At 45.8% G+C, this 20,953-nt stretch overlaps 1 protein-coding gene across 5 annotated transcripts in view; it reads right to left on the bottom strand.

Moving 5' to 3' along the window:
- Window positions 1–450: 450 nt before the first annotated feature.
- The window catches only part of LOC109296156 (pseudouridine-5'-phosphate glycosidase-like), a 50,076-nt gene continuing 29,573 nt past the window's right edge, over window positions 451–20,953 (bottom strand). For 3 of the 5 annotated variants that reach the window (XM_019515407.1, XM_019515406.1, XM_019515409.1), the window contains 8 exons: window positions 15,630–15,696; window positions 14,422–14,516; window positions 13,160–13,288; window positions 9,950–10,064; window positions 8,448–8,585; window positions 6,905–7,071; window positions 5,030–5,118; window positions 451–722 (listed from right to left, as the gene is read on the bottom strand). In XM_019515407.1, the coding sequence (XP_019370952.1) occupies window positions 527–722; window positions 5,030–5,118; window positions 6,905–7,071; window positions 8,448–8,585; window positions 9,950–10,064; window positions 13,160–13,288; window positions 14,422–14,516; window positions 15,630–15,696 (996 nt within the window). In that variant the 3' untranslated portion in view covers window positions 451–526. Of the gene's footprint in view, window positions 723–5,029; window positions 5,119–6,904; window positions 7,113–8,447; window positions 8,586–9,949; window positions 10,065–13,159; window positions 13,289–14,421; window positions 14,517–15,629; window positions 15,697–20,953 lie in introns of those variants that run through there. The other 2 variants (XM_019515408.1, XM_019515410.1) reach the window with 2 other exon arrangements.

Below are 20,953 nucleotides of genomic sequence, written 5' to 3'. Positions count from 1 at the left end.
GAAGTGATGAGCAACTCTGCAGAGTCCTGCTGTTGTGATTCTGGACTGCAAATCCCAGAGACATTGGGGGCAGCAGGAAGAGGAAGTGAACACACAGCCAGCGAGCCCTACGCTAGCACCGCCTGGCTTCTGGCCTGAACTACTGCAAGCATGTGACTGCTTTTCCTGAATCAAAGGTAACTATCCAGTCATTTCTGTTTCAGTTTAATCTCTACAGTTTAGACTAACCTGCAAAGACTGAATCGATACAGCCTTGGGCTTTCTGATCATCTGTACTTTAGCCTTATAGTGCAATCTGAGGGGTTAAGCAACCTGATTTTGTGGCCTCTGGGTGGTATTGCACTGGGAAATCTGGGAGGATGGCCCGAATAATATTGTCATAAATCTTCTGCACACAGCCAGCTATAATCACTGTAGTTTGGACCCAATCCAGATTATCCACTCCTCCTCAAAAGGAACAAATACCAAATTTAATGTGTGGCTGAAAGAGAGAGGTGGCAGTCGAAAGCACCCTGGCACAGAAGCTCTAGTCCATCCTACATGTCTTTGCCTCTGGCCAGCTTCGAGCTTTGACCTGTTCCAAGCTCACACTGAAAGTATTGATCTTCTGGGAGATGGGCTCACGTGAGCAGATGGAAAAGCTTGCAGAGAGGAGGCCCATCCGGATGCAGGTATCTGTGTCGTACCCAGCTAGCAGGCCAGAGATTATTCCTCCGATTAAACTGTGAAGAGAAAGGAAGGGCTGTTTTGGCAATCCCACGGAAATTGCAGAGGCAAATTAATAATTCTCTAAGCCATGTAAACAGGAGCTGGGAGGGGGAGATTTAATTCTATAAAGAGTGGGGCTTTCTCTTCTCCTGGTTTTTCATCACTTGAAAAAGTTAGAGGAAAAACTACTGTTTCAATCAGAGAAGTCTGGAATGGGAAAAAGTTCTGCTTTCTCATACTACTTTTTTTTGGTATCCTTTCATGTTTTTCTAGATGGGAAAAAAAAAGTGAGGTTCTTCCGCTCCAACCCTTCACTTTGTCATGTACTTCCCCCTACCCCCACTCTTCCCTGTTGGGCAAAAAGCTAAAAATGTAGAAAATGGGTTTCTTCCCTCTGTGCTTTACCTTTTCCACCCCCTTTTTCAATGAAAATATTTAATGTGAGGGGAAAGGAAAATGGAAAGAAAGAACCTGTTACAAATCAAAAGTGGAAATGAAAACTTAAATTTAAGCAAAAAGCTTTAAAAAATGTGATTCACTTCATTTTGAAATTTCCCACCAAAAACAAAACACTGAAAATATTTGGAACAAAAGAAGGGCTTTGTTCTATTTCTTTTTATTTGAGAAAAAGAATACTTTTTTTTTCTTCTAACCAGGTCTGTCATAGGTTCTCATTGATAAACCAAGTATTACAGCAGAAAAGTGCCATTCATGTTGTCATGAGCATGTCACTTCTAACTTTGAGGGGGGAGGCAAAGAAAGGAGAGGAGGAAAGAGAGAGAGCCTTGTGATTAAAGCAGTACATGAGAACTCGGGAGACTGGGGTTCGTGACCTGCCTCTACAACACAGGTCTCATATGCAGCACCGTACTTAGACTCCTGGTGCCCCAGGGAAACTTTTAGTGTCGGCCTCCCCTTCGCCAGAGATGTTGATGATAATAAACAAAAAATTACCATTTTCGGGCCCCCTTTCTGTCCAGGCCCCAGGTGGCTGCCCAGTTCACTCATGCTAGAGTCCAACCCTACTCATATGACTGTGAGCAGGTTACTACATCTCTCTGTGCCTCAGTTCCTATCTACAAAAGAGGGATAGTACTTCACTAGCTTACCTCTGCATTAGGTAGATAAATGGGTTTATGATTTTTTGAGGCAGTAGTAAATGATGATGATGATGAAAGTCATCTTTTCAGACTGCAAGGCACACTTGTTTTTCCCAAGATGTTTGAAAATGGAGGTGGGGAATAATTAAAATGAGAGTAGGGAGCTGGGAGTTGGAGGGAATGATTTTAATTTGCCTGAGTTGCCAGTGGCTCATTCTGGTGACTTCAACTTCAGCAGGGAGGAAATCTGTCATGATGTCCATCCACAACATCTAGAGCAGGGGTTCTCAAACTGCGGTCCACAGACCACCACTGGTCCGCGAGCTCCATTCAGGGGGTCGGCAGAAAGGTTGTGGAACAATCGAGAAGATCTGTACTTGTAAGGTAAGACTACTGATATTAAAATATGAGTTGTGTGCTTTGATTTGTAGAACAAAAAAAAAGTTTATGAAGTGGCCAGCTGAGACCCTCAGCAATTTTAAATTTTTCAATTAAAAAAAAACTTGGGAACCATGTCTATAGAACATACAGCGAGGGGCCTGAAAAGTCTACCTAGGCTCAACAGTAACAGGACAGTGACAAAGATCATAGGAGAAAAAAGTGAGAGTGAGACAAAGGTACAGAGTGAGGCGGGCCAATCGGGAGTTGCATGTCCTGTGATGATGACACGGGTGTTTACAGAAAGTCAAGAGCTAGCGCGCACATTGTTGAAAGTACTTTAGTCAAAGTAGCCACGCAACCTATCAGAGAAGGGGCTTCTCTGATGGTCCCTGAGGCAGAGCACCCAGGCTGTCCCGTGCATAAGGACCCGCACAGGGTCTCTAAGTGTGAAGAGCCCAAGCTTGTTTGGTCCCTGAGGGTCCTCTCTCCCTAATAAAGGTGGCGTTACAGCACAGGAGGGCATCATCTAGCCTGCAGATTGCCCCTGCTCTGTGCAGGCAAGTGCTCAATTTAGCAGTGATGGGCAAAGGGGACCTTCTTGTCAGGATTAAAATAGCCTTCTGATCTGGCAAACAGAGGCTCCAGGTGCTTCTCATTACACTGCAGTGGGTGGGGAGGGAAATTTTCCATGTCATACTCAGGCTAATTACCTGTTTGTTTCTATCTAACAAAAGCAGGGAGACTTGTGGGCTGTGATCACTGTTCAATCTTTCAGCAGCTCCTGAGGCTTGGAATAAATAATGTGGGGGAATCTTTCCTTAACAATGCCATGTACAGACATGTACTGTTATGCTATCACAGAAACCAGGGAGCAAACAGTTGCCACAGCCCTACCAAGCAGCCAGCTAGCTGGACAGCACCTCAACCAGGGTGCCCTGGGGTACCTAGAGATCCATTCAAGGGTGCTGTGGGTTGTCGCACAACATTAGCACTGTTAGGTGTGCAAATATGATTCACCAGGTAAGATTACACTTTTCACATATGAATCTGTAGTATTAAAATAATTCTGCCCATATGGTCTTTCTGAGTTCTTTGCAACAGAAGAATTGCTCTACCATCTTTCTTCAGTCAAAAAAAAAAGAGTCAAAACTAAGAGCTGGCATTTCCCAAGGGGTGCCTCAAGTCCAAAAATGTCTCAACCACTGATTGAGAATCTTAAATCGATATAAGAAGGAAGAGAAAATAACACGACAAAAATTAGACTGTTCATAATGATAGCACTGAGCAGTGTGGTCTGACCTGTGGGGTACTGGGGCTGAGGTAGAAATGATCCAGGGAGGGGCAATGCCATTGTTTAGAGCAGGGGTCCTCAACTTTTTTTCATTAATGAGCACTGTGATGACTCAGCCTTTTTCATGGAGCATTAAAAGAAAATCAAATAGCTATAATGATCATCTTCAATTATGCCTTTCAATGTGATTCTTGACAAGACTGCAAGTGCTTTTGAGCACTGTTGTTGGACTTGTTGGAGAGCACTTTATAAAATCACAAGAGCACTATGGTGCTTGCGAGCACCGGGCTGAGAATGCCTGGTTTAGAGAGGGTAGGAGGATGAGCATATGAGGACTCACTAGAAACACAAGGGTTATTTACCGCAGAATAATAGGAGATGGGGCTTTGCCGTGTGTCAGCTGCTTGCATGCATTCTCTATGTCTCATAGTAAGTAAAAGCTAAATGAGGATACTCGTCCCTCTTTCATTGAGGGCTAAGCTGTTTAGCTTCTATTTATTATGAAGCAAGAGCATACACATGGGCAGTTACTGCAGAGCAGCTGATGTACCGCAAAGCCCTTCTTTTATCCCAGGTTCTTCGTACATCTATCTGTGTTCTTAGTCTAGACAAAAGAAGTTACTGGAATAATTAAGGTTTGCAAAAAAAATCCAATAGCTTTCCCTGCTGTCTGCCAGGGTGAAAAAATGGCAGGCTTAGCACCTGGTCAAATATGTGGCAAATGAAGGTAGAAAACTAAAGGGGAAACCTTTTGTACTTGCAGTATCTGCACAGATCATGGCAGCATGAAGTCAGAGTCAATTACTACAGCTTAGGAATCAAGAGCTGGATAATTATGACTGCATGACGTGCATACACAAGTTAAGAGGAGAATAATAAGAGCTTATTCTTAAAGGATGTAAGGCAATAAGTAAAAATTGTCTCTTCCTATCCCTTTGTACAACAGTGCATGAATACATAGGTAAGTTATGGCAAGGACTCTTCAGGAACACAGGATTTTGACCACAGCCAGCAGCACAATTCTAGGTGTGATTGCTCCTGTGAGGCAATTCCTTTGCTTGTGGCAGCCTATCCTGGCACTGGCAAACCCTGCTGTTAGCAAAAGCCACAGTGAAGGCCAAACCCCACTTCCAGTTGAGAGAGACTGACTCAGCTTTGATTTAAGGTAGCTGACTTTGCTTTTACTAGTGCTGTGGTACTTTGGCCAGCTGCCATCTTGAAAACATCTGTCAGCCCAAACCATTGCATCCTAGATATGCTACCAAACTCTGGGATGTTGTGATATAGCTTCATGCCTATTCCATGAAAATAAGTGGCCAAACTAGCTTCAAAATGCTTAGGGGAAATATTGGAGCACAGTCTGTCCATCGTCTCCCCACCCCCCCAGCATTCACCTCTCCTTTGTCTTATGGTTTTAGTACCTAATTTCCAAACCTGAGAGTGAACTTTATCTTGACAGTAGTATTAAAGAATTGTAGAGTGGAATTCAGGTGGAGGGAAAAAGGGGCTGCCACAGGTGTATCTCCTCTCTGGTTCATTAGCAATATACCTGTCACCTGCTCCTGAGACATTCACAATCTCCTCCCCGGAGACAGGGACTGCTGGGTAGTGTGCAGCACACAGCTGGCCTGCAGCATTCTGCAGAAAAAGAGAGAAGATGGGGCATTACTGGAAGTCTGCTCAGGTCAAGAGGCAACATGTGACTTGGCTGATCACATACAAAGCTGCACCACTACTTAAAAGTCCAAATAATGTGTTATGTGTGTATCAAGTCAAATTCTTTTTGGCTGTGCTTTATAGTTTCATAGTTGGTAGGGTCAGAAGGGACCTGAGCAGATCATCAAGTCCAACCCCCTGCCATGGCAGGAAAGAGTACTGGGGTCAAACGACCACGGCAAGGTGTTCATCCAGCCTCCTTTTGAAGACCCCCAGGGTAGGAGCCAGCACCACTTCACTTGGAAGTTGGTTCCAGATCCTAGCCGCCCTGACCGTGAAGTAGCGCCTCCTGATGTTAAATCTGAATCTACCCTCTGCCAGCTTGTGACCATTATTTCTAGTCCCTCCTGGTGGTGCTCGGGGGAACAGGGACTCCCCCAATGCCTGCTGGTCCCCTCTGACTAGTTTATAACAGGCCACTAGATCCCCCCTCAGCCTTCTCTTGTGGAGGCTGAACAGGTTCAGGTCCCGTAGCCTTTCCTCATAGGGCCTGCCCTGCTGTCCCCTGATCATGTGAACGGCCCTCCTCTGGACCCTCTCCATGCTGTCCACATCCCTCCTGAAGTGCAATGCCCAGAACTGGACGCAGTACTCCAGCTGTGTCCTGACCAGTGCCGCATAGAGGGGGAGGATCACCTCCTTGGACCTGCTTAAGATGCATCTGTGGATGCATGACAAGGTGTGGTTGGCCTTCCTGACTGCATCCCCACACTGCTGACCCATGTTCATCTTGGCTTCAATACTGAATCCAGGATCCTTTTCTGCCTCTGCACTGATGAGAAGGGAGTTCCCCAGCCTGTAGGTATGGTGCTGGTTCTTCCTCCCCAGGTGCATCACCTTGCACTTGTCAGTGTTGAAACCCATCCTGTTCTTATCTGCCCACCTCTGTAACCCGTCTAGGTCCGATTGCAGCCTATCCTTCTAGCATGCCCACTTCTCCGCACATCTTAGTGTCATCTGTGAATTTGAACAGGGTGCTATTTACCCCCCTTTAACCTGTGTGAAATACATTTTCCCCATGCATTTGTCCACTCAAGTTTTATTATGATATATTCATGGGGGGTGGAGGGGGAGTTGTTAATCTTACACTCTCAAATGCCCAGGAAAGCACAGTTTAAAACTGCTTTTTGTCACTATTCTGCAGAGAAGGTCCCAATGTATAAGGATGGAAGGCTGTTTCCCTTGCTAACCCTCCAAGCCTTCCCATCTCTCAAGGACCGATAAACTGATAGCAAAGCTTCACCAGGTTTCAATGCCACTTGGATGACTCAAACACAAAGGACGTTTCTTCAAAAAAAAATGTGTTCCAAGCCAAATTGAGTCCTAATCTGTGAGGGAGTCCAGAACCGTAAGTGGCCCTACAACCAGCAAACATCCTCCACCCCCACCAGGAGTTTCAGATATTTCCAAAGTCTTTTGGCAGGCATCCTATGTGCAGGCCCAAGCCTGGAGGCTTGGGGTTTGGATGCCCCCAAGTTTCACCTGCCTTCAGCCATAGGGCTGCAGAAGCAAGCTAGGAAGGAGCCTCCCGTTTCCATAAAGTGGGCTTTAAGCCCCAAGACCCCAGTGGGTACTAAACCACAACAGAAGAATAGTTATCCCCAGGAACACTTAAAGAAAACTGCCTTCATGGACCCAGATACACGGGGTTTCCCCTGCCAGACACAAAGGCCTGATTACTAATCCATTGCCACTCGTGTGCCCCTACCTGCGTGTGTGGTCCAGGGTGAAGAGACACACTCCCTCCCATGCTCCTGCCGCACAGTAACACTCCGTGAGGCCCAAGTGTTACCACCACGCAGCACAGCTGTGTCAGCAAGGGGCAGGCCAAGGTCATCGCAGTCCTGACAACGTCTTCCAGCCTTGATGGCAGGTCTTTAGACAGCAAGGGTGTGGGGGAGGGAAGCCATTATGAACTGCAAGCATCAGACCACAAAACTTCTGACTTGAGCTTTCCATTGATGTGGAGCTGCTTGTACTTTGCATTACTGACTGCAATCCTTCCCCCTCCCTACTGTTGCAATCATAGCCCTCCTTATTGTCTGTCCACTGTGAAGCAAGGAAATGCCTCTTACAGGATTATACCCTGGGACAAAATGTTGGAGTCATAAAGCATGATATGTGCCTTGATGTCAGTTTATCAGTGCCAGCTCATGGTCTGTGAAGGAAGCAGCATGAATATATGTTCCATCAGAGTGTGGTACTCTTGCAATAAACTGGTAATTCTGTTTAGTTGGCTGAGCAAAGTCATGAAAACAGGGACTCCCGTTTTGGGACTGGTGGGAGTCCATCTGATGCATGAGTCTGTCTTGTGTTTCATGTGAATGAGCTTTGTGGGGTACAGGCAGATTTTGAGGTGGGCTACACCAAAATCATTCATAAATTCTCACCACATTTTAACCTGTCTCACCCAAGGTGAAAGGCTTATTAGGTAGCCAGTAATAGCTGTTTCAAGATACTTGTTTTAAAAAAATAAAGATGCTCAAATGATAACAGGGAAAGATCTGCGCATGGTTTCTCAGAGCACACATGATGGTTACAAGCTCCTCCTCCTTTGGATGAGCTATAACTTCTATGTGAGTTCACTGCAGTCCTGACTAGCACTGGCCTTCCCTGGTATTTGGGAAGCTACCATCAATACTTTTGTAATCAAAGTGAATTATTCTGGTGTCTCCAGGACAGACTGATAGTGTTGCAGCTTGGGAAAGTGCTGGTTAAGCCTAAGCAGTACACAGACGATTTGCAGTGGAGCTTCTCTTGGCGCATCCACATGAGCACGCATGTGCATTTCCCAGAGTAAAAATAGCAGTGGCACACTATGTGCCGCTGTTACTTCTCCCTGGAAACACCCATGCATGTGTACTCTGGCACGCTCTGGCATATAACAAGTTGTCCCAGGTTGGGTAGGGGAGGCTGGCCCCAGCAGCCTTATCTGGGGTCAGGCTCCAGTGGTGGGAACCTGGCAGCAGGAAGCCTGGTTGGCCATCGGAGCATGGCTCCAGCTGGCCAGGTTCCGCTTTCTGGTGGCACATGCTGCCGCCACACGCACCACTCTGCTTTCTTCCACTGCAGGTTTTCCCATGCTGCAAATCAGCAGCATGGGGAATGCCTACGTGTGTGGTATGTGCAGTGTATGGTGCTGCAGATGAGTCTGCAGTGTTGCATACCACACGTGCAGGCTGGTCTGGACATGCCAGAGAGCCTAGATCATCTGGAAGTTTTTCCCTTGCTGCCCTCTCAGTGTACAGTACCTGCTGGCACAGGGTGTCCAAGGGTCCGGTTTATTGCTCTTAGTTCTCGCAGGTTGGGGGAGATGTAGGCCAGTGCTCTCCAGCTCTCTGAAAGGAACGGCTTAGAGGCCTTGTTCTCATCTGTTGGCTCATAGCACACTTCAAAACGACATTGCAGTTAGTTAACTACTAGAATATACTTCCTCCATCAGAGCAAATAGCTATTTAAAAGACTTACTATGATGTTTACCATGCTGAGGTAGCTACAATTTATCAGCATCTAGACTTATTGTTCATGGCAAGGCAGTCTTAATAATCTACCTTTTTACTGCAACTCTGATTAGATTGTTTCTGGCTCTGGGATGCTATGATAAAAGACATAGTTAGGAAAGTATTTTTAGCTTGAACGTTCCTGCTCATTTGCCAGTTTGTCTACTGTTTTGAGGGTTTATGCTGAGTCCTGAGAATTATACCTCCCTCTTCCCCTTCAGAGTTTGCTTTTGAAGAAGCTAGGTGGAAAGTCTGAGGTGTGAAGAAGCATTATGAAAAGTCTTCAACAAAACAAGAGGGATTGAAGTATTTCATGTGAAGCAGTGAACAAATCCTTTAAAAATATAAGGTAGTGCTTATTGTTTCAATAAATGCTCCAGTATTCAAAGCACAGGAGGAATTACAGGCACAGACAAAGCAGCAGCTCCCTGTTGTAACTCATGGCACTTCGCAGGAAGCGCCCTGGGTTACAACGATCCCCTGGACCCATTAGAAGTTCACTGTAGGGTCCCACGGGTTGGAGAATTCAGCTTCTGGCTGCGAGCCTGTAGCTGGTCTCCCCTACCAATGCCCCTCCCCCCTCTCAGAGCCAGCACTGTTTTCAGAAAGGGAGGGGGCTCTTTCTGGGGGTTCTCCAGCCCATGCTGGAGGGTGGGGTGGGTGGATTGGACCCCCACCCTCCAGTGCTGGCTGAAAAAAAACCGATATCAAACTCCCTCTGCTCCCTTTCCCCCCTCCCATTCTGAAAACAGCACCAGGGTTGGGAGGCAGTGCAGACACAAGTTACTGAAGCCACTCCATTTTGGAGCATCCTCATCTGAACCTTCATGCAATGAGGGTTCAGATTTTCATGGGATCAGGTCTTTTTAAAGTGCTCGGCAGCTGTGCACTTCTGTTTGGTCATGGCTGTAGAGCATTTCCAGGGGCTAGATCAGGCAAAAATTGTCACTTCTGTCTTCACCTTAAGTGCCCATATTGGTTCTTTACTCTCACCCCTCCTGACTTTCAGTGGGCACTAGAGGATATAGATATTACCCACACAAAAATCAGATCTGGTGTAAGATATAAGACAGAATAAACTAGGAATAAATTAAAACATAAGGAAAAAAGAGGGGGAAGAACTAACCCAAGTCATAAGATAGTGTGCTTTTGAAATAAGGAAGAATTGAAGGCACTCTACATGTTACACAGCATGTCTCAGCACACATGTTGTTATGCCCAAAGGGACCTACTGTTAGTGATTTTTCCCTTACCTGGTACCTTGTGCTCTCTGGCAATCTGACAGACGTACTGGATTGTGGCAATTGGCACGTTTCCATCAATACATACTACCGGGGCCATGCACAGATGCTGCTTGAACCTGGATACCTAGCAAAGTGCAGAGCACAGTTAGAACAGAAGCAGCTGGATCCATTGCCCTGTGAATGGGTTAGAATGCAGTCTGTCTACCTGCCACACTCTTCTGATCAGACTCAGGTACTGCGATGTAGATGAACCATCAATGTTGGCTCTAGCCCTTAGATTTAGGCTTGCAAACCAGCAGCAACTTTTGCTAGGGCAAGTAAGCCTTTCAGGTTCTCTCAGTTTTCCCTTTTATTTATAACCCTCCACTTTCCCATCAGGCTAGCTTGTCCTTCGCACACAGGTAGGTTGCTGTTGACTCCCTTTCAAGCTCAATATTGCTGCTTATTGATTAGCTGGAGGGCCTAGGGAATAAAATGAAATGCCTCCACACCTTAATGATTTAGTGGGACTAGGGAGCAACGGCCAAAGACCCAGCTTCACCAAGGGAATTAGTTGAGGTGACTTTTTTAACATTGCTGTAGTATAATTTTGGGGATCCAGCTCCTTCAGCAGAATCCATGATGCCAAGTGAGGTACTGAATTTCCCTCTCTGGTAAATGAAGAGAATTAGGCACTTCCCAATAGTCAAGATGCTGAGTGAGGGAGAGAAAGGGTGTGTACCTAAGCTGGACAATAAAGCATGCTGAAGAGATGCGTGTGTCAAAAATCCCACCTCTCTCTGGGTCTTTGCCTATCTGCAACCCTGAGTTAGACACCTACATGGAACTGGTATTCACCACCTGGACTGGACACCCCTCTAGACTATAGTATATGAAAGATTGGCACTGCTGTGACTTCTTTTGAATAGAAGTGACTAATAGGCTTAGTTTTAACAAATGTTTTTGGTCTGAATTCAGCACAGTATCTGTTATTCCTCTCTCTGAACCCTTTTGAGGATGGTCAATATAGAAGATATGAGCCCAGTGCCAACACAGGAAGGATCTGGGTTACAAGAGAACCTAGGGGATACAGCTGTCAGGCAAACATTCAAATGTATTCCTGTGTATATATAAAACCTGAGATGAATATCAGAAGAGAATTGGTTAGTTCAACATACCTAGAAAGAGTAGCTAGGAAAAAAAATTACTTCCAAGGCCCTAGAGAAGTCACCAAAAACAGACCTGCAGTGGCCCTAAGCAACTGTGTTGTGCCATCATCAATGAGTTTCTGGGTGTTTCTGTCTTAACAGAATGGCCAAAACTTTCAGAATTGTGCTGCCTGAAGTCTCATTTAGGCAATAGGAGACTTTATGTGGCCAGAACTTTGAAAAAACTGGACAACTCTTCAGGGGGCCTAACTATGGTCATCAGGAGCCTAATTTATGGACCTATTGGTAAGTGTATGCCTGGATGTTCAAATTACTCCTCCTTCCTCTGTTTTTATGCCTGTGCTATTCACAGACTTTCAAACAATCTAATATCTCTGCACATGCCATGATTTGGTCTTCTGATATCCATCCAGGGCCTTCCCAGACTTTTCCCTTAGGTTTTTCCCTTCTTGCAGAGCAGTCATCTTTCCCTCCAATGAAAACTGGAGGAGGCTCACTTCAGGGTCCATTTATGACTATCTGAAGCTATTACTGACATGCAACCAGGCTTTCTTCTGCCAGAGGTTGAAAGTGCTACTTCTATGGTACTACTAAGTCTGTGCATAGAAAGTAAAAGGCAACCCCCCTCCCTTTTTGGTAGCAAAAAGCATAGGACCTATCACTCAGATAAGCAGCTCAAATTTTCCTGTTACCAAAATATTTCTCACAACTCAATATGTCATGTCCACTTTGGCAAAAGCTGCCTACCGCTACCGCCATCCGTGACTACACTCCTAGTCCTGACATGGATGCAGAATTCAGAGACAGCTCAGCAACCAATTTCCAGCCTCATGATGGCTATTCTTAGCTGACATGACATGTTATAGAAATCACTGGCTTGTGTCATTGCTTCTGCCACAGCTTTTTTCCCCATGTCTCTGCTCAATTTCATCAAGAGAAACATCACCAGAGTGTAGCTTTCATCAGGCGAGAAGTTTACTGAGTTTCCACTTGGCCTCTTTCTTGGTTATTTTGCAAAGATCACAAAGATTAATCTATCATTCAATGGTTTAGTTTTCCTTTCATTGTCAAATTGTGGGAAGGGAAAGGGTGGAGATAGAAATGGGAGCAATGACCACTTTTTTCCCCTAAGATTTCTCAGCCCTATGAGGGTCCTCCTAATAAACTAATTGCATTTGCCATCCAAATTACCATCAGTTGGTAAGTGCAGGCTTTGCTTTGTCAACGGTGGAATTAGTGGGGAAAGAGGGTGGGGCTGTGGGGGTTTACATGAATCAAAACTTAATCATCATTTCCATTAATGGCCTGAAACCTTCCCTACCTACCAGGCTGAGAAGCAGAATCAGTTTACACAGCTCAGCATGTAGAAGCAGCGGGTAGAGGGGAGAGGAGGTAATCCTATCCATGCTATTCTGGTTTCAAAGCTGGGAATGTTATCTTCAGGTACCTAAGTGGACATGAAGTCATTGAAAGCTCAAAAGTGATTATGACCAGTGGGTTTAGGCATAGATATCATGGATAGGATTAATGTGGTGGCATTCTATTGGAGGGGGGGTATGTATTCTAGATAACAATAAGCACCTCTGGTTGGCTAGCAGCTTGTTCCAGGGCCATATCAGTAACCCACATCTGAGGCGAACTGTAGGCTTCCACCTGTTGTTCCTAATTTCAGAATGCATGAGCTGTAATGGGCAGCCCTGCCAGGGCTTGATTGGGTCTGTTGGGGTCCATCAGGCTGGTGGCACCTGCACACCTCCTGATCATCTGAGAGCACCCTAATTAAGCCTCCCCTCCCTGCCTGGGACAATGGTCTGCCAGTTGTTCAACAGGCAGAAGTCTAACTGCCCCTACAACTCTGGTTACAAGCCTCAGCTCTTACCATTGGGTGTGACTGCCTATGTCCCAGTAGCATAGCAGTAACCACTCTGAGCATATAATAATGTTATCCAGATTCCCTCAGCCCCCTACACTCACATTCTCACACATACGCACACCTTAAACACTTGCTGCTGTTATGCATCCATGCTTTCTTCTTACAAGTGAGTGATTATAGGTCAGAGGAAATCCTTACATAATGTTCTGTTATCTGCTGGTGGATGTCCATGTCTCCCAAGCCAAGGCTGAGTTCCCCACTCCCTGTCATCACTGCACAGTAGGTAGCTGTGTTGTGCCCCTCCAGCTGAAGAACACCTCCCATGTCCTACAACAGGAAGAGGAGTCACCAGTGGAATAAGTTGCCTTTCTCTGCCATGCTCAGCTGACCTCAGGATTCTCTTCTAGCCATCCCCACATAACAAGTACCGGTTATTTAGTAGCAGTCCACTTTACTGTTCTCTGTTCCACCTCCTCCCTTTCTTTTCTGAGCAATAATCAGAAGAACTCCATTGTACCCAGTGTGCACAGGTACCATGGCAATGGCTGCATAAATAATTTAGTAAATGGGAATGACAGATTTCGTCCCTAGAGTTGCACAGAAGCATCCACACTTGACTTTCTTCTGATGCTCTTTCTAAAAGATGCCTGGATTGTTCCTCAGTGATCAGAAAGACCCATCACACAAATGCAGAATGAAGTTAGTGGACTGAAGAAAACCAAGTAGTCCCCTTCCAGTATTGACAGTTCATGGTTTCTAGTCCAGAAATGCTCTTTGCAATTGCGTTGTGTTTGCTTACAGGACCATATTCACTGTGATGGCACAGATTAGAAAAGTGTAAATTTGGATGAGGGCAGAAAGACTATATGCACGCAGCTATCTATGTATAGATATCTAATTATTGTTACCCCCTTTCAGCTTGAGCAGTTAGTGAAAATATTTGTTTCTGTATGTTGATTCCCTAAGGAAGAGAAATGGGTGATGGAGTCCATTAGTCCTTGGATATGGTACCATTTATTTACAAAGAACAAATATTAAACCTTGTTTTCTTGGCCATGTAGGAATCAAGCAGTAGCAGACAGTTTGTACATAGTGCCAGACCTCTTTCCAGACTTTCCTTTTCCCCAAAGCAAAGCTTTTTTCTCAGGATCATGCCATGAGTTGTTTCTTGCTGTGTCTGAGCCTTTGATATTCTGACTCCAACTCTTCTCTCACTCAAACTCTGACTCTTGAATTTATATGCAGCCCTCATAGTTCAGATTCCTGAGTGGTCTTACATGTGACCTGTTTTGGTTAGTGGCTCCTATCTCTTCACCTAGCCACGAGGAAAAAGGCACACAACTCTTCCCTCATTTAGCCGTAAAGGAATTGGCTTTTATGCCCACTAGCTTCACTGAGGCTTCTCCCAGTGCAAAGTTACCTTCAGCATTCCCATGAGAAGCTGTTTCTGCATGACCTACCATATGACTGGAGTAGCGTAGGATGGACTCTGAATGTTCATCCTTCCCCATAGCTGATATAAAGAAGGGAGTCCTCCCAAGGCGGCTTAAGCAATCTACAAATAGATGGCAGTGGAGCAAAGTTATAATTCCAGTGGAGGACCACATGACTAAACCTGAGTCCCAAGTTTCAGAGGATGACATTTTTGAGTGGCTATAGGAAGGGCCTTTCCTGGGATTCCTGATGCCCTTTGTATTTTTCTCATCATCCATCAGTCCCCCACATCTGGCACCTTATCAGTATGATCCTCTATCGGGTCTCTCTACTGGTGTCCATCACTCTGTCTGGAGTGTGAAAAGGAAAAGTTGATCTGCTAATCTGCTGCCACATGAATCTCTGGCTGTGCAGCTCATTTGGTCTGGGAGTAGAAGGAAATGGTGCAGCGGGCCACTGTGTTTCTTCCCCTGCATCCCAATTGCAAAAATGCACTTTTTGAAATCCCATCTATTTGCTCTGAGGCAAGAGCAGACTTGTATCAGAAAGATGGAAAAAGATTTTTTAAAAGACTTCAGCTCCATGGTTAGATTAGGACTTTTCCTTAAATCCCTCCCCTTCCTCTCTGTCACAAGCAAAAATACAAAATATTTTCTCTGGTACACCAGCAATTCAAATATATTTAATCTGGGCTACAGGGACCTATGGCCTACTCTCAATGGTTGCAGCTCCTTGGTCTGTCCCTCCCACTATTGTCTCCAGGCTTTCTTCCATTTTGCCCTTGTGCATGGGACATCATTCTTGATGGAATATATAATGATCTTACTCTCTACTCTTTCAAATCCCTCTTCAAGGCCCACATCTGCTGTGGTTCCAACAAGTAGCCAACATGCTAATGGTGACTATGCTGTGCAGCAGATCTTGGTAAACTGATCTTTTACTTTGCTGACATTGTGCTATGCACCAGTTAACTTTCTATCTGTAATAGAGGGCCCTTGTTTTCTTTCCCCTGGCTGTGCGCCCCCCTCCCCCTCCTTCCCCTCTATTGTTTGCAGTTCTCACTTGTCATTTAAAATGATGCAAAGCCTTTGGGCAGGGAGGGTGGCCCCATGTGTGTCTAGCCTGATGGGGCCTTGATCCTGATTGGCACTTGCTTAGGTGCTCCTGCAATGTAAATAATATGTAATAATAAACTATGGTTTCCACAAACCCCCAGACAACCACCACTCAGCACCTGCCAGGTTTCTCCCAACACCTCCAAAGGTTCGGCTCACTTTCCCAGTGTTTGTCTGGCCGCCAACCTGCAAAAAGTAAATCAAGAATCACATGAGCTAAAAAAACTGAGTTGCATAGAGGACATTCCTCTGCACATATTTAAAGAAGATACAATTGTGAACGTGTGCGGGACTGACAGCTGTGGAGACTGAAATCCTCTAGCTTTGGGACAGAGAGATGTGCAAGTCTTCCTATCCAACACGTGTGCCTCAGTCCTGGCCAGACAGGACCCCTTCCTTGTGTTACAGAAAAGTTTAGTGTCCTGCATATTTTGGTCTTATTTATGGAGACCACTTAATCAAGATGCTGACCAGAATGTTTTATATAATATGAACAGTTCTCTATGAAGACAGTGACTGAGCTGACCATCTCAAACCAGACTGGAGTCACAGGCCCAGAGGCAAAAGACTCTGTACTTCACTGGCTATCTCCAAGACATCCAGTCCTCCACCAGTTCAGAAAGGTCCTTTCTTTAAGTAATTCCAGTGATTTTGCTAGTGTGATCTCCTGCTTTGTAACATCTGCCTGTGCTGTATTTCCCACTCCCTATTTACAGAAGCACCTGCATTACCTCCTTTCTCTTCCTAAATCCCTCTGTGCTTACTCTACTTCTCCATCTATGTCTGGCTGCAGATTTCTCTGTCCTCCTGCCCGTTCCTTCCAATTTCTCTTTCCATCTGTCTGTCAGTGTCACAAACACAGCCAAATGCTGCCTCGTGGAAGACATTCTGCTTTTCTCCAGTCAGTACATTACCTCACTGGGCTCCTGCTGAGACACAGCGGCTCCAAATCCTCCAGCTAGAAATAGCACAGGCTGCTTGCCTCAAGTCAATTGAGGTTTCATCACTTATTATCAAGTGGTCTTACAGTTCTCAGCTTCGGAACCAGCAAAATATTTTTTCCTACTCTGAAGGAGGCTTCTTTCAATGGCTTTGGTGATGATCATCACTGCTCTGGAAATTCCAGAGTTTTCAAGGAGGAAAGAAATATCTTCAATGAATACATTAAAAGCTTAGGAACCAAGTGCCACAATGTGTGTGTGTCCATACACACCAACTCCTTGCCGTGACACTCACCAAAACACACTCTGCCCCCCATAAACCCTACAAGAGTATGAACACAAAAATGACGCTTGCCCACTCTTGCATATACCCATCCCCACTTGACTGAAAGCCCCTGTGTTCTGGGGTCTGGAGGAAAAAAAATTGAAATGACGTGTGGGCCACAGGTCAACCCAACGCTTTCCAATGGAGGGCTGACCTGGAGTCTGGAGGAGAATTTTTCTAGGTGTGCCTGCCTCTGCACAAAGAGCTGCCCTGAATCCCTGATTTCCAACATACCTGAGCTTTCAGGAATTTGACAACTGGATCCGAGTTTTGTGCCCTTGGTGTACACTAAAACTGTCACTTGAACCCACCAAATGGAACTAACTAGTTAAACAGATGCTCTGCTCCATAACCCAGGCACAATTTAGCAGAAGGCAGAGTATTTAGAATTGAACTGGTCAGTAATATGAATAGTAGCATCACATTATTCTCCTGCTAGCACCCCTCTTGAATGGAAAAGGATTTGAAATCTTCCCCTCCCTCCCTCCAGACTCCTTATCAGATGACAAAGGTCCTGGTCAAAGTGCTACAGTTGAGATGGTGACTCAGTCATCTTGAATGTAATTCACTCAGAGCCTGAGCAGAATAGCAGGGAAGTGGAAGGGATGGAAAACAATGGGGAAGAGAAGGAGGCCAGTTCACTGATGGAAGAGGAAAAGGCAAACATAGGATGAGAAGCAGCAATGGAGAGAAACATCATACAGGGAAAGTAAATTTCCTGCCTCAGTGGAAGTTTATTCACATGCAATCCCTTTCTCTAATCACTGTTACTTTTTCCACTCGTTTACTGTCTGTGTGTATGAAGATAAATAAGAGGATAATAATGCTTCCCTCTCATTTTTCCTTGACTGCAGTAAAGTAGTTATAACCTCATTGCACCAGCTTCATCAGCTGAAATTGTTCAGACTAATTTCAGTCCTTAAGTAGAATGGAAAGGAAGTCACTAGACAACAGATCAATGCCTCCTGCTTTTCTTGGTAGTTAGCCTGCCACCAGCCTGTTCCAGCATAATATTGGCTGGGATACCCTACCTGGGTCCCTCCATAGTTAGTCTGTGTGCTCCTAAGTTTCCCATGCTCTGAGTACAATCCAACACACTCCTTTTCTTTGGCCCCGCTGTCAGACTTCCAGTGCCTGGGTTATCTGTCTGTCAGCCTGTGACAGGAGTATCACTATCAGAGCCTTTCCGGGGTGGCTCCGCCCTCCTGTAATGGGCCAACCGCCTGCTTACTCGCCTGCCACGCCTTGATCTTACTTGATTAGAAGATGGTTGTCATCAGTGGGAGGCTGCCCATTTTTCTGCGCCCCAGTGACAGGGGGCGCTACCTGCAGCTCCTTTTCCGCCCCTACACCGCAGCCCAAGCCTCGCAGATGGAGTTGATGTGGTTTGACCTGGGCCCTGTTATGTTCTGGCCCTCCTCTTCTCTGGGGCTCCTCGCGGCCCCCCTCTCTCTCGGGACCCCTCGCTGCCCCCTTTCCCTCTCTTGGGGCTCCTCGCTGCCCCCTCTCTCTTGCTCTGGGGCTTCTCTCGTGCTCGCCCCCTCCCTGGGGCTCCGCCAGCACTAGGGCCTTTCTCCACGCTTGGGCTAAAGTGGTCGTAGCTGTGCCTGGCCCCCACAATGCACTGTGCTCCTCCTTAGGGCTGGGGCAGTGTACCCCTAAAAATGCGGTGCCCTCACTGGCATAAAATGCAGTGCCCTCACTGGCACCGGGGTCCCCACCACTGTGGAGCCCCTCTGAGGCCTCCTCCAACCCCTACAGCCTCACCCAGTCCTCCGGTCAAAACAGTAAACATAAAACAAAAAGCCCCTGGGCTACAACATAAAAACTAGACCATCTGGTCAAACAAAATCTACTCCTTACTAGAGAGTGAGGGAGTGGGGGGGAGGGGGAAGGAGGGCTCCCCAATCCCAGCAGTGATCGGGGAATACTCTCACTGCCAGAGTCCTCCCCTCTGTCTGTCTGAGCTGAGTCCCTACTCCCACGGCTGCTAGAGAGGGACTGCCCTCCTGGCCTCCTACCTGGGCTTAAGAAGGGATAAGCCCTGCCCCTTCCTGTCAGCTGGTTTTACCAGTTGCCCCAGCAACCAGCACCTGTGCAGCCCTGGTGACTGGCAGCTGAGCCTCCCCCTTTCTGCCACTAGGGGTCTCCCCAGAGCAGTCTCCGCTCTCAGGCGCAGGGCACCTGAGTGCACTGCGACACAGCCCTTCACAGAAACGGTACCTAGAAGCATTGCTACTCTAGCCCTCCCGCAGGGCCAGTGCTGGCTTTTGCAGACTCCTTTGTTGCTCAGGCACACCATTTCCCAGAGACCCAGCCTCATGAGCACTCTGGTTTACAATTCATCTCTTCAGGAGCACACAATAATTGAAGCATATAGCTCTTTACTTTAGCTGGAACAATAAAGACACAAGTGAGACAAAAGAATAAAATATCTCTACACATTTCCCTGCCTTGGTTTTCTCCCCACTCTTGGATACTCTTTGGAGATAGGGCAGAGTTCTCGGAGATTGGCAAGATACACCCCCCCACACACACTAAATCACAGACAGGAACAGAATATCTTGTTCTATCCACACTGCTTCACCAGATTACAGATTTGTAATCATTCAAGCAGCTGACCTTACAATACAACCACAGCGCAAAGCACAGGCTCCTACCCCACAAGCTCAAGATGTAATTCCATTGCCTGAGAGAAATAGTCTTTTATCCTTTAGACAAGTACAAGCCTATTACTGTTACTGACTAATGGAAATATAACAACTCGGAGAGGATTAGTAAAGTCATCCTTGATGTGAACCAGATACTTAAGAGAGAGAAAACATAGCCAGTACATGATACTTAATACACATCCAATTTTCCATGTTCTGGGAAATACTTCCCAAAACAGAATATATAACATGATAGACAGTTTCCCAATACAGAACACTATCCATGCAAAATAGCTGCAACAGTTGTCAAGAAATGAACTGTCGTGCTATAGCTCAAAAAGGGTATCTAACAATTAAGGTGGGGCTAGGCAGTACATATGGTAAGATGGGCTTTAGCTGCTGAACTACTCACATATAAAATAAGGACAAATGACAAACATATCATCTGAACCGCAAATTAAAATACCACTAAAGCACAGTTCCAAACTTATTCTGCTGAATAATTCCACAAAATAATTCCACAGAGATCAGGGCCCATACTACTATAGTCTAGGCAGGACAGACAAAGAGCAGGAAGAAAGAATTATTATTATCCCCATTTTACCGACTGGAAAATGGGAGACAGGAGGGTAAGTCTGTAGCAGACTCACGAACAGAACACACATTTGCCCTTTGTTAGAGGGGGGCAAATCCTGAACCGGATTCCACCATTTTTAAACTTGTCTGTGTGTGCCGAACTTCTGTTCTGTTATGGGTATAAACCAGTTTCTGATCACTTATACTGGTAAAAGTGTAATGTCTGTACCTGGCCTCAAGGTATTGGACCAGATGTCCTGAATTCCAATCCCAGGTCTTAAGCACAAGATCACCTTTCCTCCTGGAGTACTTGGTCACCTGACTCTCTATCTGCTACTAGCTTACCTCTTAAATCTCTAGGGTACTATGCACACTAGAATCTGGAAAATAAGCTAGTAGCTATAAATTGTTACTATTCTGCATTACTACATGTTACTACTTTCATTTGTTTATTTACCCATAGAGTTTGTGAATCCACTTATAGTACTGTCTTGTAATTCACTTATAGTACCATCTTGTAACACACAAATATTCAGTTATTTAAAAAGGAAGACAGAAAATGTTGCCTTTTCCACATCATTTACCTAGCAACAGATACTCATTTTGCCCGTGGCAATGACCACCCCCAGACAACATTCTGATCCGTTCGTGCTTTTACATCTTTGGCTCTTTTTTTTTACCACATTTTATTTATACGTGGTTCCCATCTTCAAAAAGGGGAGGAAAGAGGACCCAGGGAACTACAGGCCAGTCAGCCTTACCTCGATCCTGGGCAAGCTGTTCGAGAAAATTATTCTGGCACACATCCAGGAGGGGCCAGCAGGGAGCTGCATGCTCAGGGGCAACCAGCACGGGTTCATCAGCGGCAGGTCCTGTCAGACCAACCTGGTGGCCTTTTACGACCAGGTCACTAAATCATTGGATGCAGGGGTGGCAGTGGATATAGTTTT

Source organism: Gavialis gangeticus, unplaced genomic scaffold (assembly GCF_001723915.1).
Source record: "Gavialis gangeticus isolate Ggan-Ray unplaced genomic scaffold, GavGan_comp1, whole genome shotgun sequence".
NCBI lineage: Eukaryota > Metazoa > Chordata > Crocodylia > Gavialidae > Gavialis > Gavialis gangeticus.
The sequence above is the reverse complement of the archived record's forward strand: the minus strand, read 5'-3'. Positions and strand labels throughout refer to the sequence as shown.